The following is a 25,129-nucleotide window of genomic DNA, read 5'->3' as shown; positions in this document are numbered from 1 at the left end:
GAGGGTTAGCAACAGGAAAGGCAGCTAGCTGTAGAAAATCTGCTCCAGTAAATTCTGTTTAATCATGCCAAAAAATGGAATAGTATTCGTTAAAATTATCTATGTATATATATATATATATATATATATATATATATATATATATATATATATATATAGTGTGTGTGTGTGTGTGTGCGCACGCACTGATTAATCAGCATTTTCCATAGATATAAATTTTTTAATTCTTATAACATCAAGGTTAACTATTCATGCTTAGGTAATATATCTTTCAATCCAACACTGCACACTACAACAGAATTAAACATGCACATTCTCTCTTTTACTCTCTCCACCAATAGCTTACAATAAATCCTACCAACTGCCCATTAAGAGAACCCTATCTCTCAAAGGGTGTGGGCTCTAGTGCCATCCCCGCACCACCAGATGACCTCATGAGGCACTACATGGGTATGACAGTCAATGACTTTCCAGAGAGGTACACCCAACATGTGCACCTTTTCAGGTGTACAAACAAGGAAAAACCCCACTTCCCTGTCCCACTTAATTCAGATACTCCAGGATCATGGAAACAACTTTCCTATCATCAGATGGAACATCCTTGATAGGGCCACAGCAAGTGTTTTTAATTGCCAACTTTCTTGTGAGAAAATGTGTACTCCAGCAACCTGCAGCATGTACCAAAAGGAAAACCAAGCTAACTTACTGCTGTTCTCTAAGATATGCCCTGTTAATGAACTTTAAGCCATTGGCCACCAGGAAGAAATACCATGCTGAGCTGAACTGACAAAACATTATTACAGGGCATATAATCCCTGCTGCCTGTAGAGAAATTATTGTTCTCTATCAACCAGCAGGATTTTTCAATTTGCCACATTTTGGAAAACAAGTCCTAATTCAATGATTGATAGCAATTTGGATGTAGGAAGGAAAGAACAGCAGTTTCTTGTTTTTTTAAAAAGAAATTATTTCCAGACAAAGGTGTCAAATATTTCAATAAATCATCATCATTTAACCCTTTGGCATTCAGATTGCTTTGTCAACTGTAATGTTTAATTAATCACATTGTTTTTAATTAATCATCTATTATCTCATAGCTTTGAGATTTTGAAGATGTTACTGTATATTATTAGAATGATATTGTAGGGTTGGTATGAGAGGCTGAATCTGACCAGTTTGCACATAAAACAGGTAGAATTTTGGGGTTGATATGGTCTGTTTAAATGCTAAAGGGTTAATGTCTAACCCATGCTAGGATGAGTTGAATGGTTTGACAGATGGAATGAACCAGAGTACTGCACTGGGCTCCAACGTCTACTTTGACAAGATTTTTATGACTGAATGCCCCTTCTAATATCAACCACTTAACTGAGTGTACTGGGTGCTTTTTTGATTGGTACCAGCATTAGTGAGGTTACCAAGTAATTCATGAGACAAGACCCCTTTGGCTACACAGGAATGTGATATTGAGAGAAGTGGTTTTATGTAAATATTGAGAGGCTACAATATGATACAGGGACAGGTATCTGGCTGTTGAAGAAATGCACAGCTATTTATTCATTATTATCACATTAATAAAGGTAGCAAGCTGGCAGAATCGTTAGCACGCCAGGCAAAATGCTTAGCAGCATTTCATTCATCTTTACATTTTGAGTTCAAATTCCACCGAGGTTGGCTTTGCCTTTCATTCTTTTAGGGTTGATAAATTAAGTACTAGTGAAACACTGGAGTTGATGTAATCGACTAGTTCCCTTACTCCCAAATTTCAAGCCTTGTACCTTTAGTAGAAAGGATTATAATAATAATAATAATAGTGTCAACTATTGTTGGGTCCTTAGGACAGTATCAGAAGGCATCAAGAAGAATATAAAGGAAAGCAGAAAAGAGTGCTCAACAAGGCTGTTACAAAAGGTTTGCCTCCTTGGCATGGCCAGAATAATCAGAAAAGTATTAGATAGTTGAAAAAAACAGAGAGCATGGTACTGTAGGGTGCAGGCAGCAAGCCCACTACACATGCAAGGCTCCAGGGGTTTCAACAAAACCTGAGTTTGAAAAAATAATAATAATAACAATGAATGCCCTGATGCAGTACCAGGTAGTAGTTCTCATGGCTTTTGAACCTAACTGATTGGATGTGTTATCACGTACATGTTTTGTCTTGGTATAAGAGATGGGCTACAGCAAATACTCTGCTCAATACCACAGATTTGCTTGTCAGTTGTTTGACCTTAACCAGTTGAGCTTGTCCCTTGATGGTTGACAGTATGTGCATCTTTGATCACGAGTAAAAGTAGTTGGGGAGCTTCATATCCATGTGTTGAGAGGAATTTTTTGACATTTGAATAATTTACCTCTGGAAATATGGGTGCTTTATTCATCATCCTTAAACAAACCCTATTCAGGGACCTTTTGAGCGGTATGGGCTACTCGACCTGAAGAAAATTCTAACTGGGCCCCACCTGCGAGGTCATGTGCTGTTTATCTTGATATGAGATCACCATGTTGCACACATATGGTTGAGATGCATGTGTCTGGTGTGCCCTTATCTGACGGGTAGTCATGATGGGTATAATGGGCTTCATATATTTGTAACCCAAGTCACTTTGATGGCATGTGCTTCTCTCTCACTCAATAATAATAATAATAATAATAATAATAATAATAATAATATGCCATATTTATTACAGAATTGCTTTTAGAATTTGATGGTGCTAACGTTTCAATGTTTCTTGATTCATTGTTCTGAACACAACAAATGCTCCAAGATCAACATTATGTATCTGAATAACGCTGGTAAAATAATAACCAGTTTTTACAGTTTCAAAGTTTGGCCCATGGCCAATTTTAGAAGGGAGAGATTTAACCACTCACACTGACCCCACCCCTCCCCAGTATTTGATCAGGACTTTATTTTATTGACTCCTCATAAGTCCAATGCACTAATGATTCACAAACCTGACTCAGTCAACCTCAGTTCTCTACCTTTGTTCTCTCTTTATCCATCTTTACATACTTTGAGGGTGCACCCTGACACCTCATCTCCACCTTCCTTTCTTCCTTTCTGCAGGAGTAGCCATGTATCTACTCTACAGTAAGACACCTATTCCTATCTCTCTATAATACTTTAGCCTTACAACACCTGGCACAAAGCCACCTCCCTCAATACTACTACACCCTATCTCTGACAAGGAGTTTTGTCTTGTGAGACACTTGGTGAGTCCATTAGTGCCAGTACCACAAAAAATGTGCCTAGTACATTCAATAAAGTGGCTGACATTAGGAAGAGTATCCAGTTACAGAAACCATGCCAAAGCAGACACTCGAGTTCAACAGTCTCCTGGCTCGTTGGATCCTGTCAAACTATCCAACCCATGCTAGTACAGAATACAAACCTTAATGATGAAGATGATGATGATGATGAATGCATGGCTCAGTGGTTAGAGCATCAGGCTCACTATCACAGAGTAGTGAGTTCAATTCCCAGACTGGACTCTGTATTGTTTTCTTGAGCAAGACACTTTATTTCATGTTGCTCCAATTCACTCAGCTGTAGAAATGAGTTACATCACTGGTGCCGAGCTGTATCAGACTTTGCCTTTCCCTTGGATAACATCAGTGGTATGGAAAGGGGAGGCTGGTATGCATGGGCAACTGATGATCTTCCAGAAACAACTTTGCCCAGACTTGTACCTAGGAGAGGCAGAATCGTTAGCACGCCAGGCAAAATGCTTAGCAGCATTTCATTCGCCTTTACATTTTGAGTTCAAATTCCACCGAGGTTGGCTTTGCCTTTCATTCTTTTAGGGTTGATAAATTAAGTACTAGTGAAACACTGGAGTTGATGTAATCGACTAGTTCCCAACACACACAAGCACATGTCTTTAGGAGCAATAGCTCCCAATAAGAAATGAATCAGATTATGACGACTCATCCAACCCATGTAGACAATAACAATGATATCAATCCCAGAGAAATAAAAGTTTAATCCTTTAGCATTTAAACCAGCCACATCCAGCCCACATATACCACTTGTTTTATTTTCTAACCAGCCAGATCCAGCCTATCACACCTACCTTTCAGTGCCATTCTAAAAATATACAATCACATCATCAAAATTTCAAAGCTAAGAGATAATACATGATTAATTAAAAACTATGTGAATGGAAAAGCATTACATTTGGCAGAATAATCTGAATGTTAAAGGGTTGAATGAACCCCAAAATTATTTGAACTCAGAAACAAGATGAACCTCAATGTTTGAAAAAAAATTATACTATCCTAATCGGTGCTGGATTTAAACATGGTGTGAGCAGAAAGGTTAGGGAATCCCTACGTTAAGTTTTTTTGTTTTTTTTTTAATTACGCTAGATTTCACAAAAACTGAAAACATTTGAAAGCATTTTATTTCGAATCCCCTCCTGATTGAGTTGCCTTAAACTGTGGCTTTTTTTTTTTGTGTGTATTCTTAAGTTTGACACTAATCCTTTCACAATATATCTGAGCCTTCAAAAAATTTTTTTTAATAAAAGGGCTTTAAGTTGTAGCTTGTTTTAGCTCATGATTAAGTCCAAATCCATTAAGCCACTTTTATATCTTAGTGTGAAGGAGCTTGGCTTAGTGGTTAAAGTATCTCACGGAAATGAATTCGTGTGTGGAAACAAACTTTGTTGTGTCTTAGAAGAATCATTACGCCAATAAGAATACACGCACAGGCTCAATTCCATTTCTTTATTGACTAACAATAAAAAAGTGGAATTGATCTCGAGCGCGTATTATTCTTATTACTGACGTAATGAATCACCCAAGACACATCCTTCTCTCTCTCTCTCTCTCTCTCTCTCTGTATATATATATATATATATATATATATATATATATATATATATATATATATATATATATATATATATATATATATATATATACACACACACACACACATTATATTTCTATTTATACACACACAAATATGTATGTATGTCTCTATGCATGTATATTTGTGCGTGTACTTGTGTATTATTGCAGTATTTTAGTTATTGTACGATGTTGTAGTATTATAAACTAAATTGTATTTTAAAGCAATATTTGTGTCTAAGGAGAGGCGACGAACAGGCAGAATCGTTAACACGCCAGGCAAAATACTTAGTAGTAGTTCATCCGTCTTTACATTTTGAGTTCAAATTCTATCGAGGTCGGCTTTCAGGGGTCGATAAAACAAGTAACAATTGAACACTGGGAGCCAATGTAATCGACTTATTCCCTATCCGGAAATTGCAGGCCTTCTGCTAAAATATGAAAATGATATTCGTGTTTTAGTCACCCTCAAAGCAAAATAGAAAACCAATTATTTACAAGTAAATACTCTTCGGGAAAGGTATAAACAGCTCCCTACTGAGATTATCTCACAAACAAAATTAAAACTGGTGATAAGTAAGAGAGAGAAAGAGGTATTAGTGTTTGTGTATATATCTCTTTGTTCCTTTACCACCGTACCCACCCCTTTATCGTTGTGTATTGTTTACATACAGTGTTAATGTAATACATTTCGTCTTGTTCTGAATGGTGTGAGAGAAGTAGAGAAACGAATGTTTAACTTTTCGTATCTTTCTTATGCACCTTACACATTCTTATTAAACCCCCAGATCTATATTGATTAAGTAGATCTATAACCAAAAACGTTCTAATCATGAACATACCGTTTTTTCTCTAATTTTTTTTTTAATGCCAGTCTACCATCTTAAACAAAATAACGGAAGTACCGTTTGAATAATGGGTAAATTATTTTTAGTTTACATAGGGTAAATTGAAAACCAAAATATTGACGTTCACTTTTTGTTTCGCGAGGTTACTCTGATATTATGCAAAATTATCCCTATATATATATATATATATATATATATATATATATATATATATATACATACATACATACACACGTGTGTATTATAAATATAGATAGATATACATTTATATATGCGTATATAAATATATATAGATATACATTTATATATGCGTATATAAATATATATATATATATATATACATATACACACATATATATATACACATACATACATACGTATATACACATACATACATACGTATATACACATACATACATACGTATATACACATACATCCATACGTATATACACATATATATATATATATATATATATATATATATACATACATATATGTACATACCTACATATATATGATATGTATATATACATACATATATGAGTACAGGACGTCAAAAAAAACGTGAACAAAATGAAAAACGAGAACATAAAAAAACAACAAAAACATGGAAAACGAAAGAAACAAGTAGAGAAACGAGACAAGCAACATAAAGAGCAATCCCATCCTCAGTTGTCTCCTGTTTTATCTACTCCACGTTTCGAAGGTTAGGACAAGACGTGACTTCATTAAAACAGACCTTCCCACAAAGCAAATTAAATAAAATTTGGGATTTTTGCGGTGGGGTTAAAGTGGTAACAAAAACAGGACAGTAAGAACGAAACAGAAAAAACAAATGGTGAGGGCTATTAAGCCATAACGAGGTGAAGTGGTGAATGCTGGAGAAAAGAGCTGTGACACGAGACAAGCAAAAGTAGGCCTTATCTCTTGTAAAGCAAGAGAAAAAAAGAACGATAGCCGCTGGTCACGTGTGAGCAACAAGAGAGTCAAGGGGCTAAACATAGAGGGGACAAGGACAGACAAAGGGATTAAGTCGATTACATCAACCCCAGTGCGTAACTGGTACTTAATTTATCAACCCCGAAAGAATGAAAGGCAAAGTTGACCTCCGCAGAATTTGAATTCAGAACGTAATGGCAGACAAAACACCGCTAAGCAATTCGCCCAGCGTGCTAACGATTCTGCCAGCTCGCTACCTTATCCCCCCACCCCAGCCAATCTGATAGCCTTCTGCTAACTGGCATGCAATGCCAAGCATGTTATAATTTCTGCAGAGAGACCAGTTTGCAAACCATCTGCATCTCAACTTCATTGGATCACACCTTGCTTGTTACACATTGCTTCCATGTAGCTCCACCAGCTCCAACATATTTTCTTTTCTTATTACCTCCGCCTTACCAAAAGCAGTGGTATTGTTTTCAGTCATGTCTGTTTGTTTGTCCATGGACAAGATATGTTAAGAACTACAGGATGGATTCAGATAAAACTTTCAGGGATGTTTGGCCTCATGACTGGCACAAACTGATTAGATGTTGGGATCAATCTGAAACCAGACAAGGATTCTGGATTATTTTTCCTGTTTTTTTTACTTAATTTTTGAGAACGGTCGGCTTCATTTTTAGTATTCTCATTTATGAGAGCAGTCGAGTTTATTTTAGATATTCTCATTTTAAAAATCATCTCTGGCTAATTGTTGGTGTTGCCTTGGGGGAGGTTTGCCCTCTCTGAGTGCTCTTGTTCTCATTTGATTCCTAAATGTGGTCCTCCAAAAGAACAGCGAGTTCTAACAGATGCACTTACATAGATGCTTTTGAAATCAATACCATACCCAGCATTAATGATAATGAGGCGACAGTTTCTGGAAGCTTCAGCTACATCCACAGGTCAGCTTTCAGTTCCCAGTATTTTTTTTGCTGTTGCAAGTAGGCCCAAGGTTGTGGACCTAGCAGCTGGCATATTCTTCACACTAGCTCTGATGAAAATAATAAACTTTATTGGGTTTAAGGTGCCTGTTGGGGCTAATCCCACTTTAGATGGTGTCTGCTAATGTCTTCAAAACCTCGTTATGCTTCCAGCAGTAGCATCCCGTTCCAGGGCTTTTGGACAGCTACTGAGGATGTGCTCCAAGGTCCCTCTCCTCAAGCACTAGGAGCAAAGTGATGACTCCAACTTTTCCAAGTATAATAAGTTGGAGGAGCACAAAAAGACATCATAAACTATGAGAATTATGAATTTTATCCAGCGGGGTTCCATTTTACAAAGATCAAACCATGAGATTTTGTGTGCCACTACTTAGTCCCATCTTAGCCAGGTTTCCTGGCTCACAAACATATATGCATGCATATATATATATATATATATATATATATATATTTCCTTCGTTAAGTTGTTTAGGTATCTGAGGTGGTTATTTCTTAATGGTGATTTCTGAAACACACATACACACACACACATATATATATATATATATATATATATATATATATATATATATATATATATGCAAACAAACAAGCAGTCTTCTTTTAATCTCAATCTACTAAATCCACTGACAAGGCTTTAGTTGACCTAGAGTTTCTTTTATTCTTTTACTTCGGTCATTTGACTGCGGCCATGCTGGAGCACTGCCTTTGGTAGAACAAATTGATGCCAGGACTAATTCTTTGTAAGCCTAGTACTTATTCTATTGGGGATCTTTTGCCGAACTGCTAAGTTACGGGGACGTAAACACACCAACATCGGTTGTCAAGCGATGGTGGGGGATAAACAGACACACAAACATATTCAAACAGTCACACACACACACACACATATATACACACACACGACAGGCTTCTTTCAGTTTCCGTCTACCAAATCCACTCACAATTCTTTGGCCGGCCCGAAGCTATAGTAGAAGACACTTGCCCAAGGTGCCACGCAGTGTGACTGAACCTGGAACCATGTGGTCGGTAAGCAAGCTACTTACCACACGGCCACTCCCGCGCCTATAAACAGAAGACACTTGTCCAAGGTGCCTTGAAGTGGAACTGAACCCGAGACCATATGACCTTGCCTACACCTAATCACTGGCAATTATTAATCATCACATGGCGCCGAAATGGTGGTGATGCAGCGGGCAGAGAATCTCTTACCTTACTACAGAAAAATGTATATACGTTGCTTCTCAGATCACTGAGCTGTATTCTGAAGATTGGAGCTTAAGAGATACACTGTTTATATATACGTGTGTTTGGATGTAGATCTTCAAATATATATATATATATATATATATATATATATATATATATATATATATATATATATATACACACACACACATATACATATGTGCACCTGGGTGAATCAAAATTCTGTTAACACTAGTATGGAAGAACAGAACAGAAATTTGTTAACATAATTTTGACTCACCCTGTATATATATACATATATGTGTGTGTGTGTGTGTGTGTGTGTGTGTGTGTGTGTGTGTGTGTGTGCATACATAAATGTAAAAGTTTACTCTCTTTCTCAATACACACACACAAACTCAAATGTGTGTGTACCTAAAACACCTAAATCTGTGTAAAGAGGTGGCTAGGAAAGAAAAAAAAGATCGTGACTGGTTTGTTGACATAGCACATAAGGACCGCTTCTGGGTACTAAAAGGTGAACAATGAACCGCGGGGGGGGGGGGAGAATTAAGGGGTATAACTGATTCAGGTTTATAAATTGGTCTTTAGCTTACGGGAAGCTCTCATAGTTTCTTTTCGGTTCATAAATACCAAAGATGAATGTCTATCCAGGATGAGATTCGAACTCGGATATAATAACACAATCATAAACAAGGTGCCAGCAAAGTGAGGAGGCAGTTGCTACCGCCAACGCTGCTGATGTTGTTTTCGTGGAGTTTTACGTACATAAACATGAATATAAATTCGGGAGATACACCGTACGTGCATATATACATATACACAAAGGCATATGTACATGCACACACACACACACACATATATATATATATATATATATATATATATATATATATAGTTTTAGGGAAACGAACCAAGGTTCATGAACTCATCAATGAAAATCCACTGTCACATATTTAATTGAGTTTTTACCTGTAATTTTGGATTTTGTCCCTAATATTATTATTATATATATATATATATACGCAAAGATACACGTATATACATAAACACAAATATGTATGCAAGTATAAACATATTTGCATGAATGCATTTACGTGTTCGTGTGTATGTATGTATGTATATATTCGTGCATTGATATATATATATATATATATATATATATATATATATATATATATATATAAACTCTGCCAGATCAGATTGGAGCCTGGGTCGCCTTTCTGGTCCACCAGTCCTCAGTCAAATCGTCCAACCCATGCTAGCATGGAAAGCGGACGTTAAACGACGATGATGATGATGATATATACATATTATGCACGAACACACGAAGAGAATCAATGCTGGAGTGAGGAACGGCGATAATATATTTATATCTACAGAAAGAGAGAGAGAGAGAACATGCGAGGAGCGTATTATTGCGCCCATTGCTAGAACAGAACCCGTAGCTATGGCCGAACTATACAGGGAGAAAAAAATTAGCACCTCCGACGACACTATTTTGGGGCACTATTTTCAAAGGTGGTGAAGGCGCACGGTTGTGATGCTTGCTCAAGGAAAAATAAATCGAAGCATGCGTCTATACACAGCTCTTACTGTTTTCCCACTTTGTCCTTAATTTTTTCTACTGGCTATAGTTTTTTTTTTAGTTTCCAGTGGTACGTCTATGATGACTTACCTGATACATTTCCAACTGGGATGTGATCCGTCGACGGTGGTTCTATAGACATATTTTTTCTTTTGAAATATTATTCACAAAATGGTGGTTGGTAATGAAAGGGGGAGGGAGAGGCAATAGAGAAGCTCTCGTCGTCACATCGAGGCTTGGAATACGACCGACGTAAAGGACCCGGATGACAACTGTAGTTGCTGCTGCTGGCTGCCTTTTTTTTTGTTTTGTTTTTGAAATTTTTGGTTGACTTAAAGGATTTTATATAGGGATGGTCTCGGAGGACTCGCCTTTAGATATCAGCCCCTAATTCTATGATACAAGCTGACTGTTTTTAAATGATTAAACTTTTAAAAAATCTTCCATCAAAATTTCATGTTAATTTATGTTTCAAACACCGGCTTAATACTGACAAAGTTCTTTTACTAAATACTTCATTATATTTAAAATTAAATGTAAGACAGGCAATGTATTTCAGCATAAATATGATGACGAAAGGCAGTATTTTGGTAGAGTTTTGGAATTGGTAGCACTGAATTATAGTGTCAGAATAAAAAATAAGTTCTTTTACTAAATACTTCATTATATTTAAAATTAAATGTAAGACAGGCAATGTATTTCAGCAGAAATATGATGACGAAAGGCAGTATTTTGGTAGAGTTTTGGAATTGGTAGCACTGAATTTTAGTGTCAGAATAAAAATAAAAAAACATGGGTTTCTTGTTAAATTTCTTCTAACCACTTATATTTCAAAATTTCATCACATTATTTTCATGCTGATGAAAATTGCATTCATTTTTTCTAATTAGTGATTTTTAAGTGACATCAGTACAGAAAATTTGAAATATTTCAAATGGTTGAAAAAACATTAACGAGATCTACAACATGGAATTGGGAGAGGTAGGAAAATAGAAACAATTTAAATTTTGTTGGTAAAGAAAATTGGCAGAATTTTGTAAAAGCTATCGTTAAATGATGGGGAAATCTGAAAACTATGGAAATGGAAAGGATGAAAACTGGAATTTGGTGGTTGGGGTGGGGGGAATTCTTTCAGAAGCATAATCCACTGACTTGGACTGATATATATACATGCATACACATATGCATATATAGAGAGAGAGAGAAAGAGGGGGGTAGGAGACGTGCATGCATGTAATACACATGCATTATATTACAGTTGCTGAAAAGCCAGAGCCACTGGTAACATCCATCAGCCAATGATAGTCTCTTGCCCTGGAAATAATTAAAAGATGGCAATATCATTACCCTCAATATCAGCAAAACTTTAAACTGTTTTTTGACATGCAAATCTCATGTTGAAAATGCTTGCCTATGATCTCCACCCATCTTTCAGCTCTTGGATCAGTAGCTTTCTATAAGATTGCCATGTTCATTGAGAGCTATTTCTGTCTATCATGCATCAGGGTTCACTTTTGTCTCCATTTCTCTTCTTTCTAAACATCAATCACGTATCTGCCACCACATCTAACAACATCCACCCTTATGCAGATCACACACCACTCTTTATTTCTCCCAGGACTATGTGCCATCCACTTACAACCTAGAAACCACAGACTAAACACACACTGGCTTCATAGACAGAGACCTCAAAAACATCCTCCAATGGGGATATACCAACATTGTCTCTTTCAACAGCCAGAAAAATAACAAACACTACTCATATGAAGTAAACGTCATCACACCTGACAACACTTAATTATAATTATGAAAACAAATATATGAATTAATGTAGACTTACCTTGCATTCAATATATCAGGGTTATGACCCCATTTTCAAGAAACTGATGAATGTTGCCAATGTGCATGTGTGTGAGAGTGTGTAGAGTGGACATGCATGGAAAGGTGTTGCTATAGCAACCAGCTAGCTTACTGTAACTCTCTTTTGTTGTTGATATTTGGTTTTCTTTGGTGTGTGAGGATGGCCTCAGAAATTCTAAGGTTGCTCCTGTTCTGCTGTGTTGCCGAGATGTGCACTGTGAATTCCCGGATCTGGCATTTCTGAAGATGTTTCTTCACGAAAGTGTCTGCCTGCATGTGTTCCTTTATATGTATATACAGTTTTCTTGTGCTTCCTGTGTAGGATGCACCACATTTGCCACAGATGATACAACATAGGTCCTCTGGCACAATTCAGGGTCATTGATGGGGCAGTTCAATAATGTGCACTCCTTGGAGTAGTGAGAGATGTTCTTGGACAGAGCTTTTCTCAGGGAAGGGCTGGTGCGTGCTATCTGTAAGTCAAGTCCTTCCCTACGGACTGCATGTTGTATTGCTGCAGTAGTTCTGTCGTCAAAGTGTGGTAGCTTTAGGAAGCGTATGCCAGACTTGGGAGTATGATGGTTCTTCCAGGGTTTATTGACCCTGATGTTTTTTAGGTGCCGTTGTTTGGCTAAAGATGATGGGTAGCCATTCAGGGTTAGGTCTCTGAGAAACTGTTTGGTGTTGATGGCTTTGTCGGTCACTGTGCTGCAATTGTTGCTTATACATGCAATCTCATTTCTCACGTATGTGGCTTTGGCTCTGGTGGGTAAGGCTGATTGGTAGTGGACAGAAAGTTTCCTGCAAACAGCTTTTCTGTAAAAGTTGGTAAATGTGGAGCCTTCCTCTGTGATCCTGAGTTGAAAGTCAAGTAGAGAGAGGGTTCCGGATTCGTCTGGATGTTCAATCTCGAATTTGATGTTTATGTCAATGCTATTGAAGATCCAGTCTATGTTAATAGATACATGTTTATATATATACATAGTGAAACTACTTATAACTTACTCTGTCAAAGGTTTCACTTTTATTCTTCTAGTTTTGAGATGTAATACAGAACTAGTGCCAATGTTGCATTGTTTCAATCCAAAAACATTACATGTTGACACTCCTGGGGTGTGATAGTATTACCATGTGAAATTTGATTTGATTTGGTTGAGCCGTTTGAGAATGCATTGGGAACAGACAGAGATACAAAAGATTTTATATAGATGTAGATTATGATATTTATTTCAATTAGCTATTATGCATTATATTACATTAATTAAGAAAATAGTTATTTAATAAATAATTAAATTAGATTAAGACAATATGAAGTACGCCATAATAATAATTTAATGATCTTGTATAATTTTAATTTATAAATACCATGTAAGTTACTTCTCCAGCTGTTCATGGCTGATCAAGATCATCCTGCTCAGAGTGCGGTGGGACATCAACATCCTACTGGGGTTCAGGGTCTTGATCAGGCTGACCAAGGTGGGGGACTCCATTACATGCAGCAGTAGCATGTTGTTGACAAACACGTCTGCAATCCTTCTGTCCACCACAGACTGACAGATGCCAGTGCCAGTAGTTGGGCAAATGCCTCATCAATGCTGGGCTGGTGTGCTTTCTTTGCACATGGCTGCAACGACTGGCTACTGGCACTGCTACCAGAAGATTGTCTTGTGTTTCCCATGGGAAGAGCTGGCCTTGATTCTCTTCTCAAACTGGATGGCATGTGCTGGGTGTTTCCTCTTGACATGTGACTTCAAGTTGTAGAGGCTTGCCACTTGTCCCTTGATGGTGGTCTCCTTGGACTGACGCATGAGGCACTGGAAACACAGGATTTTGGCATTCCTCTTATCACTTGACATAAGGACAAAGTAGTCCGCCATTTGGGACCACAGGTTCTGAGACTCCTGGCTCTCAACCTGAGAAACCTCTGTCTCATCTACAGCCGTTGCAGACTCCTCAACAGGCCCTTCATCCTCAGGCTGAACAAAAACATCTGCACCTTCCATAATGATAAGCTGATGATGTACACTGCTGTCGCGGACACTGTAAGACTGTTATGTGAAAATGTCGTAACTGAACACAACTCAGAACTGCAGAATTACACAATACTGCTCAGTTAGCTGCTGTTGCTGTGTCGACCAATCATGTCTTGTCACATATATGTAGTCAGCCAATAGCATGCCTAACAGACTCTTTGAGACACGCCCACAACAGACAGGAACAAACGTATGAATTTTGTGAGCAGAACTAAATTTAGTGGAAGCTAATTGGTCCACTAATGATTTCCAAAGTTAGCAAAAATGCTAATCTGCTAAACGAAAAGTTAGCTTTGCTAATTAGCTGTTAGCAGATTAGTGGAACTGTGCCCATCAATATATATATATATATATATATATATATATATATATATATATATATATATATATATATATACACATATATATATATACATACATATACATATATATATATCAAGGATTTAGAGGTTACAGGAATTATTGGGTAAGGTGTTTGCAAATGGTGGATTTGTAGCCATCGGTCAATCGGGTACTGATTGAAGGCCCAGAGCTCTGAGGGACCCATGCTCTACATGTTAACTCTACTAAAACACACATTCAAAGGGGCCTAGTAAACAGCTAAGCCCGAGGGCCCTTAATACTCTCAGTCCACCCTTGATTTGTAGTATGTATTTAAAGAGCAGAATAATTCTGTGTTTCATACATGTGTGCATTGTGATGCATTTCATGTCTTGTAAGTTTTTTTTTTATGTTAGTAAGAAGGCTTATATTAAAAAAGTTAAGTCAGATGTGGTAGAAGGGAGGAGGAACTGATTGGTACTTCCATTTTTTTCAGCTACTGTTATAATAAAAGTAAAGATGATATAAGCACTAAATACAATAAAGAACTGCTAAGAGCTGCATTTGCAGGGATTCTCATCAATGATACAAGAGTTCAGAATTGAATGTTTTTCTGAAAATTATGAGAATTTTTTTATACTGCGGGCTTGATTATCAATGTAGAATCTGTTGCAGAACTGTGAAGAAAGTTTGAAACTTTGGAAAATGAATTAAAATCAACAAATTAGAGTACTATTCAGAAATTCTAGTAAAAATTACAAAAAAGGCTTGACAGCACCAAGGATGTCACCGTACACATTATATATAAGCAAAAAATAGACAAAACCTCTAAATACATCATAGTAACAGACAGCTGGAGCAACTATGCTTTAAGTGGTATAATCTCTACAATAATAATAATAATATCCAGCATAAACGTCTTTTGGGTTACATTTTTGTGGTACAAGCAGTATCTTCAACTGATTACTGACCTGTATTATCACAGTTCAATTTGGATTAATCTGTAGCATTCAGATTACTCGGTCAAATTTAATAGCAGCTTTAAGATGTTGTTGATGTGATTGTTCATTTTTAAAATGACATTTTAAAGTATGTGTGAGGGGTCAGATCTGATTGGTTTCGACATAAAACAGGTTGAATATTTGGACTGAATATGACTGGTTTAAATGCTAAAGGATTAAGCATAACATGGTTGAAAATTGAACACATTGTTTTATCCTGGATTAGCAATGAATAAATCAGTAATAAAAGAGGCTACATAAAATAAATATCTTTCTTTTGAAGATTAATATTCGTTTAGGCACAGGTATGGCTATGTGGTAAGAAGTTTCCTTCCCAACCACTTAGTTCCAGATTCAGTCCCACTGCATAGCACTTTGGGCAAAATGTTTTCAACTAATGCCTCGGTCCAACCCCAAAACTTGTGAGTGGGTTTGGTTGACAGAAACTGAAAGAGGCCTGTCATGTGTGTGTGTGTGTGTGTGTGTGTGTGTGCATGTGTTTGTCCCTTACCACTACTGGACAACTCACCAAAGAGACCAATAGAATAAGTACTAGGCTTTAAAAAGATAAATCCTGGGGGTTGATTTGTTCAACTAAACCATTTAAGGAAGTGCTCCAGCATGGCCACAGTCAAATTACTGAACGAAGTAAACGATAAAAGGGAAAAAAGGTTTCATCATTTTTTATAAGCACCAACGGATCTGATAAAAGTTAAATTATAATTATTGTATTTCATATTTCCTAACATTACCCACAGTAACAAAAGTATACTCCCAAGGTCACAAGTCATGAAACAGCTAACACTCTAGTAATTCAATAATAGAGTAATTCTTATGCCATCTTGAAGAAGAGAAATCTAAAATTTGGGAGTCATAACACTTCTACTGAGAGAGAGATTAACACTTCTCTCACCATTGAAGAGTTCTTTCAAAGACATTAGGCTTCTCTGCTTCCTTCCAGTAAAAAGTTTATTCCACTGTTTGGATTATTTGTATAACATTTTTTATTGCAGAATTTCTCTTATTTTCTCAGCTTCTACTGCCTTGCTATTAAAGACTAAAGACTGTTCAGATGATTAATGAATCTTTAGTTCATAAAATTAAGGGTTCTAGTTCTTGGAACAATGGAACTATTCATTGCATTATACTATAAATGGCTGGCCAATCAACAAATACATCTATACAATACTTGTAACTTTAAGGCCGATACAATTATGACAAAGTTGTGTCATCAAATGATAAGTACAGATCATTTTTGTGCTTCCATACAATTTCTCTTTCAATTTCATTTGCAAACTTTTCTCAATGTGCTGCACACCAAGAGCCTTGTGACTGAGAACATTTTAAAACTACTCTGCCAAGCATCTATATAAATATATATTCAGCTCTTTAGATGATGCAATGAGTGTGTTTGTTCTTCTGTCAAATTATATATACAGCACTTTAACAATAAACTGAAGGATTACTCATTATTTATTGTGGAATAGATATTTATTAACTTTTACAAGAAAAAACATCAGCAGTGGCTTTGAAACTTTGCTTGCTTACCATCAAACTGTGCTTTACTTAGGATTTTTGGGGCTTTACATATTCTTTGGCAAATTAAAAAACTTTTTTTTGGTGGGGAGCGTTCAATAGAAATATGTAAATGATAATTAGATGTGGTTAGGTAGATTGAAGAAGTAGTTGTGTAGAAGGTTGAGATAGAGGAGGGTAGGAAGAAAATCACTATCACTGATTTCCTTGTAAACGTTTATATACATACATACATATATATATATATATATCATCATCATCATCATCATCATCGTTTAACGTCCGCTTTCCATGCTAGCATGGGTTGGACGATTTGACTGAGGACTGGTGAAACCGGATGGCAACACCAGGCTCCAGTCTGATTTGGCAGAGTTTCTACAGCTGGATGCCCTTCCTAACGCCAACCACTCAGAGAGTGTAGTGGGTGCTTTTACGTGTCACCCGCACGAAAACGGCCACGCTCGAAATGGTGTCTTTTATGTGCCACCCGCACAAGCCAGTCCAGGGGCACTGGCAACGATCTCGCTCGAAAATCCTACAGGAGCCAGTCAGGCGGTACTGGCAACGGCCACGCTCAAAATGGTGCATCTCATGTGCCACCCGCACAAGAACCAGTCCAGGGGCACTGGCAACGATCTTACTTGGCTTGCCGGGTCTTCTCACGCACAGCCCATTTCCAAAGGTCTCGGTCCGTAGTCATCGCCTCGGTGAGGCCCAATGTACGAAGGTCTTGCCTCACCACCTCAGCCCAGGTCTTCCTGGGCCTACCTCTTCCACGGGTTCCCTCAACTGTTAGGGTGTGGCACTTTTTCACGCAGCTATCCTCCTCCATTCTCACCACATGTCCATACCAGCGCAATCGTCTCTCTTGCACGCCACAACTGATGCTTCTAATGTTCAGCTTTTCTCTCAAGATACTTACACTCTGACGGGTATTCACATTGACATTACACATCCAACGGAGCATACTGGCTTCATTCCTTGCGAGCTTACGTATGTCCTCAGCAGTTACAGCCCATGTTTCACTGCCATGTAGCATGGTTGTTCGTACGCATGCGTCATACAGTCTGCCTTTTACTCTGAGTGAGAGTCCCTTTGTCGCCAGCAGGGGTAAGAGCTCTCTAAACTTTGCCCAGGCTATTCTTATTCTAGCAGCTACACTTTCAGCGCACCCACCCCCACTACTAACTTGGTCGCCCAGATAGCGGAAGCTATCGACTACCTCTAGTTTTTCACCCTGGAATGAGATAGAAGTTGTTTCCTGTTTGTTTGCAGTCTTTATTGCACCTGAACATCTGCCACAAACAAAAACTAACTTGCTAGTTAACCTGCCTTTGATGTTGCTGCACCTCTTATGTGTCCATAGCTTGCACCGGGTACATCTTATAGAGTTACTACCTACTCCTTTTCTACATACTGAGCAGGGCCATCTACCTGAAGGGGTTTGTGTTTTATCTACCTTCCTACTTATTAGGATTTTGGTTTTAGCTAGGTTGACTCTAAGGCCCTTCAATTCTAGACCTTGCTTCCACACCTGAAACTTCTCCTCTAGTTCTGATAGTGACTCCGCAATTAGGGCAAGGTCATCAGCATAGAGGAGCTCCCAGGGGCAACCTGTCTTGAACTCCTCTGTGATTGCCTGGAGGACTATGGTAAATAATAGGGGGCTGAGGACGGAACCTTGGTGGACCCCTACCTCTACCCGGAATTCATTGCTGTACTCATTTCCAACCCTCACCTTACTGGCAGCATCTCTGTACATGGCTCGCACAGCTCTCACTAACCATTCTTCTATCCCAAGTTTCCTCATTGACCACCAGATAAGGGATCGGGGGACCCTGTCAAAGGCTTTCTCCATGTCAACGAAAGCCAGGTACAGAGGTTTATCCTTAGCTAGGTATTTCTCTTGCAACTGTCTCACTAGAAATAAGGCATCAGTAGTGCTTTTACCTGGCACGAACCCAAACTGCATCTCATCTAAATTGATTCGCTCCCTAATTAGTTGGGCTATGACCCTCTCTGTAACTTTCATAACCTGATCTAACAGCTTGATGCCTCTGTAATTATTTGTATCTAAAGCGTCCCCTTTACCTTTGTAGCAGTTGACTATGATGCTGCTACACCAGTCATAGGGTATGACTCCTTCGTGTATCACCTGGTTCGTAATACGGGTGACTAGGCTATAGCCAACACTGCCAGATATTTTGAGCATCTCTGCAGTGATTCCTGATGGGCCGGGGGCTTTCCCGGTCTTCATACTCTTAATTGCTTTATCTACCCTGGTACTATCAACTCGGATAGCTGGTCCCTCTATTGGGTCGACATAAGGCAGGCTCTGTTTCTCCCATTCATTCTCTTTATTAAGCAATCTATCGTAGTGGCATCTCCAGACCTCTTTCTTTGCATCCTCATTTAATGCAAGCGTACCATCATCCATGCGAACACATTTCTCTCCTACAACATCACTATTCTCTCTCCTACACTGTCTTGCAACACGAAATACCTCGAGTCTTTGGTCCTCACGGCGCAGAACATTGGCAAATCTTTCCTTATCTGCTTCCCCTCTGGCTAAATAAACCTGTCGCCTAGCCTCCCTTCTGGCACATTGGTACAATTCCCTGCTACCACCGTTCTTCCAGTCCTTCCAAGCCTGTTTCTTTTGTCTAATAGCCCTGTCTACCTCCTTGTTCCACCACCACGTTACTCTGGGTTGGGAGGGGACCTTACACCACCCACAAATCTGGTCGGTGGCTTTCAACAGGTTGTCCCGCAGAAATCTCCAATATATATATATATATATATATATATCAATGTGGTGAGATCCAATCAGTGATGGCACAACAGTTAGTTAGCCTCTAGCATAAGAAGGTTTGTAAAGAAAACAAGAAGAAAACAATAATTCATCAATGAAATTTATTAATCCATGTATCAAATACATTCTGTTCCATATCAAAATAATAAGATGATACAACTCCAGTACAAAAGCAAGTTATGTTACGTAGTATGCAATAATTAAATAAGTGAATGAAAGGAATGGAAGAAGTAGTTATGCAATACATATATTTAAAAAATGTATGGGATCCATATCATGGAACATTAAAACTGTTACATAAGTTTCCGTACACCTGATTTTCTAATGAATCCACCTTGCTTTGTAAAATCATTTGTAAACAAATAATTTCTTGTAACAAGGTATATGGTAAAATTATGTAACAGTTTTAATGTTTCACACACACACATACACACACGCACAAAGTCATCACTGCTTTTAATGTTCACTTTTCCATGCTTGCATGGGTTGGATAGATTTTGTTGAGAGATTTTCTGTGACCAGATGCCCTAGCTGTCATGCCCTCACCTGTTTCCAGATAAGGTGATATTTCCCCATCACCAAACATGCCACAGAATATTGAAAACAAAGGACACAACTTGCATGACAATGACACTCTTTTATAATTAGCATGCAATAACAAGACAAGGGTATCATAACACATATATACATCCATTCATATATAAGATATATATTAGAGGCTTCTTTTAGTTTCTGTTTACCAAATCTACTAGGCTTTGTTAGACCCAAGGGGATAATACAAGGTACTTGCTCAAGGTGTCACACAGTGGGACTGAACCAGTGCCATGTGGCTGGGAAGCAAACTTCTCTCTCTCTCTTTCAGACACACACAGCAGACTCTGCTTCTGTCTATCATATTTACCCAGTGTTTGGTCAACCCTGGATTATCATAGAAAACATTTTCCCAACGTGCAACACAATGTGACTAAACCCCAAAACCAGATAACAGGGAATCCACATAGCCTTGTCTGTTGAAACTGATAGGGTTTATTTCTACTTCCTTTCCATAATGCAAAATGTTTTTGTTTCAAGTGAGGCTCCATATACTTGCATTTCATTTTGCTTATATATTTAAGTTCATCTTTTTTCACCTCCCTCATTATCCTTCATTATTACCTCCACCTTAGCGAAGGTGGAGGTATTGTTTTCAGTCATGTTTGTTTGTTTTTTGTTTTGTCCATGGACAAATTATCTCAAGAACTGCTGGATGGATTTGGATGAAACTTTTAGGTATGTTTGGCCTCATCACTAGCATAAACTGATTAGATTTTGGGATCAATCCGGTACCAAACAATAATTCTGGATTATTTGTCATATTTACTTTACTTTACATGATTATGATCTTATGTTGACTTTCAAGTCTTTCTCAATTATCTCCCTTTAGGCTGTTTCCAAAGTTTTACTTTCACTTCTCTATTGTTAATTTTACTCACGTCTCTATTTTAGTAGAAACTGATGGATAAAGAAATCAAACTACATAAACAAACAGCAGCAAAACCATTCAGAAATTAAATAACACTAACATATTTTTATAATATATATATTATACATACATATTGACACTTTACAGTATACTTACATATATTCATACATCTATACACTAATCTAAAACAACAGGAATACTAAAGGAAGGCTGGAATTTTAGAGAAGAGGAAATCAAAAGGTCTCATGCTATTCATTTAAAAATTCCTGAGTAGAACTAATTATTATTACATCCGCCCTTGAAACTATTTTGAATGGTGAAATTGTTAACTTTGGTTTGTATTAGATAAGGATAAACTATATATTACTGTTACTAAATTTTCTACAGTCACCTTCACATTCCATGACTACCATTGGGATCGATCAGGTACCGGATAAGAATTCTAGATTAGTTTTCTGGTTTTTTTTTTTTACTTAATTTTTGAGAGTGGTCAGGTTCATTTTTTTTTTTGTATTCTCATTTGTGAGAGCAGCCGAGTTTATTTCAGATATTCTCATGTTAAAAATCATCTCTGGTTAATCGTGGAAAGGACATTGGTGTTGCCTTGGCGGAGGTTTGTGCTCTCTGATTGCTCTTGTTCTCATTGACTTACGTACTTCAAATATTTCTTCTCTCTCTCTCTATAACCATATGTGTGTGTGTGTAGAATCATTTATAACTATATTTAGCAAGTTCATGTATACCTGGATGTGGGAACACTTCTCACTTTGGAAACAGTCCCATGAGAAAATTTTTCTCATAGAAAAATGTGCGCAAAATACATTGGCTATGAATAATAAGACTGTATCTATCTATCTATCTATCAATGCCTCTCTCTTTCTCTTTCTCACTATATATATATATATATATATATATATACTCTCTTACTTTTTTACTTGTTTCAGTCATTTGACTGTGAGCATGATGGAGCACCACCTTTAGTCAAACAAATCAACCCCACGACTTATTCTTTGTAAGCCTAGTACTTATTCTTTTGGTTCTCTTTTGCTGAACCACTAAGTTACAGGAACATATACACACACACACACACATATATATATATATATATACAACGGGCTTCTTTCAGTTTCTATCTGATCTGGCAAGGTTTCTACAGCTGGGCGCCCTTCCTAATGCCAACCACTCCAAGAGTGTAGTAGGTGCTTTTTACATGCCACTGGCACAGGGGCCAGTCAGGTGGCACTGGCATCAGCCATGCTTGAATGGTGCTTTTTATGTGCCACTAGCATGGGAGCCAGTCAGGCGGCACTGGTATTGACCACACTTGAATGGTGCTTTTTACACGCTACTGGCATGGGTGCCAGTCAGGTAGCACTGGCATTGGTCATGACTACAATTTTGCTTGACTCAACAGGTCTTCTCAAGCACAGCATATTGCCCGATGATTGAAGGCTATTTTTAAATGGGCCAGTTATGCGATACTGGAATCAGTCACAGCTACAATCTCACTTGACTTGCCAGGTCTTTCTAATCACAGCATATCTCCAAAGGTCTTGATCGCTTGTCATTGCCTCTGTGAAGCCCAACGTTTGAAGGTTGTACTTCACCATCTCATCCCATGTCTTCCTGAGTCTACCTCTTCTACAGGTTAATTCCACTGTTAGGGTGTGACACTTTTTCACACAGCTGTCCTCATCCATACGCAACACATGACCATACCAGCACAGTCGTCTCTCTTGCACACATGTGATGCTTCTTGTGCCCAACTTTTCTCTCAGGGCAATTACACTCTGTCCTATATGCACACTGATGTTACACATCCAGCAGAGCATACTAGTTTCATTTCTTTCAAACCTACACATGTCCTCAGCAGTCACAGCCCATGTTTCACTGCCATGTAGCATGGCTGTTTGTTTACATGCATCATACAGTCTACCTTTCACTCTGAGTGAGAAGCCCTTTGTTACCAGTAGGGGTAAGAGCTCCCTGAACTTTGCCTAGGTTATTTTTATTCTAGCAGCTAGACTCTCAGAGCATCCACCCCCGCTACTGACTTGGTCATCTAGGTAACAGAAGCTATGAACTACTTCTATTTTTGCCCCCTGGCATGTGATGGAATCTGTTTTCTGTACATCTTCAGTGTTTATTGTTCTTGTGCATTTGCCACACACAAAAACTATCTTTCCAGTTAGCTTTCCTTCGAAATTGCTGCACTTCTTACACCGAGTACATCTTATGGAGTTTCTACCTACGCCTTTTCTACAGTTTTTAATAAGAAGTATTTATAAAAACTTAATGAAGCTTATAAAGAACAATAAAATTTCTATCTTATATTTAATGTAAAATATGCTTGGTGAACACTAGTTATTGCATTGGTATTTGTTAGGAAATTAGTGTCTTATAATATAACTTCACCATTCAGTTCACCAATAAATCAATACTCTTAATGCTCAAAATCACTTCAGATGTATATCGACCCATTCAATAACTACACAGATTTCCAAAGGTCAACACTGATCATTTCGCCGATCCCTGGTCTCAACTGAGACCCATTTCTGGTTTCTGTGGCATTAAATGAGTGAAAATAGAAACAAACATTGAACTAATCTTTAATTCATACAATTAAAATTATGTTATTTGAAACATTCTGGTTCTGATATTTGTAACAGTACTGACTTTGAAATATATCTCTGGATATATGTGCTAGCTGGTAGTAACCTTTAAAACCAACAAAAATTGAATTTTTCATTATAAACCAACATATGTCAAAATCTGTTACAGCTGAAGATAACAATATCTAATAAAGGCGATACATATGGACAGCTAAGAGGAATGAGCTGGGGAAGGGAAGGTGTCTTTGTTCAAGGATACATTGTAACGCCAGTAGCAAGACACGAACTCCTGATTTGTCGTTTGTTTGTCCGGTGCCCTATCCATTAGGCCAGCCAGAAATGTTTTGATTCATTCTGTTTTAATGGTGAGCAGCTCCAATACCTGCAGAATTAATAGAACATTAGTGCATCATTTGTATTTTTACCCTTAGACATTAGATATTGCAAAAGTGAGTCAGCAACAATATAAAATAAAAACCGTGTTGGAAACTCGGTTCATAGGGATCTTATATTTTTTTTATTGTACGTACCCTCATTTGTAAACGTGATTAGTGATAATTCAAAATGAACCGCGAAAAATACTCATTTCAAACTATTATACAAAGATAAGCAGTTGCTTTCTTTTTAAATGTGAAATACCCCTCCCTTCCAAATAAACTCAAAAGTAAGAAAACTTTCCTCAGAACCCACTATTATGTTTCTGAAAGGAATAAAGGAGGGGGCAAATCTCCTAAAAATATATAATAAAAACGCCTGAGATAACAAAACATGGAAGACATAAACACACATATACATATATATATATATATGTGTATATATATATATATATACACACACACACACTAAAACGTATAGATAGAAGCCTTGACAGCAAAACACAACCTTGACATTGCAATCATGTCAAGCACCAATATTTGCAGCGACCGAATATATCTTGGATTTGACTTCAGTACACAACAAGTAAGACACTAAAATATTTCTTAAAGTTTTATTTTGGCTTCCTTTATTTGTCTTTCCATCGTTTGTTTTATCAGCAGTTAAAGCTGAAAGATAATAAAGCTTTATTTATT

General features: G+C 37.6%; 2 protein-coding genes across 2 annotated transcripts in view; one reads left to right on the top strand and one right to left on the bottom strand.

Moving 5' to 3' along the window:
• The window catches only part of LOC106876787 (zinc finger protein 236), a 71,430-nt gene extending 60,715 nt beyond the window's left edge, over nt 1-10,715 (bottom strand). The window contains exon 1 of the mRNA XM_089351178.1: nt 10,513-10,715. Coding sequence (XP_089207304.1) covers nt 10,513-10,564 — 52 coding nt within the window. The 5' untranslated portion in view covers nt 10,565-10,715. The remainder of the gene's footprint in view (nt 1-10,512) is intronic.
• Nucleotides 10,716-24,835: 14,120 nt separating this feature from the next.
• Nucleotides 24,836-25,129, top strand: part of LOC106877134 (xylulose kinase) — an 85,599-nt gene continuing 85,305 nt past the window's right edge. The window contains exon 1 of the mRNA XM_089351176.1: nt 24,836-25,019. Coding sequence (XP_089207302.1) covers nt 24,957-25,019 — 63 coding nt within the window. The 5' untranslated portion in view covers nt 24,836-24,956. The remainder of the gene's footprint in view (nt 25,020-25,129) is intronic.

Source organism: Octopus bimaculoides, chromosome 4 (assembly GCF_046866305.1).
Source record: "Octopus bimaculoides isolate indiv1 chromosome 4, ASM4686630v1, whole genome shotgun sequence".
In the NCBI taxonomy this organism is placed as follows: domain Eukaryota; kingdom Metazoa; phylum Mollusca; class Cephalopoda; order Octopoda; family Octopodidae; genus Octopus; species Octopus bimaculoides.
This window is presented reverse-complemented; position numbering and strand designations above follow the sequence as displayed.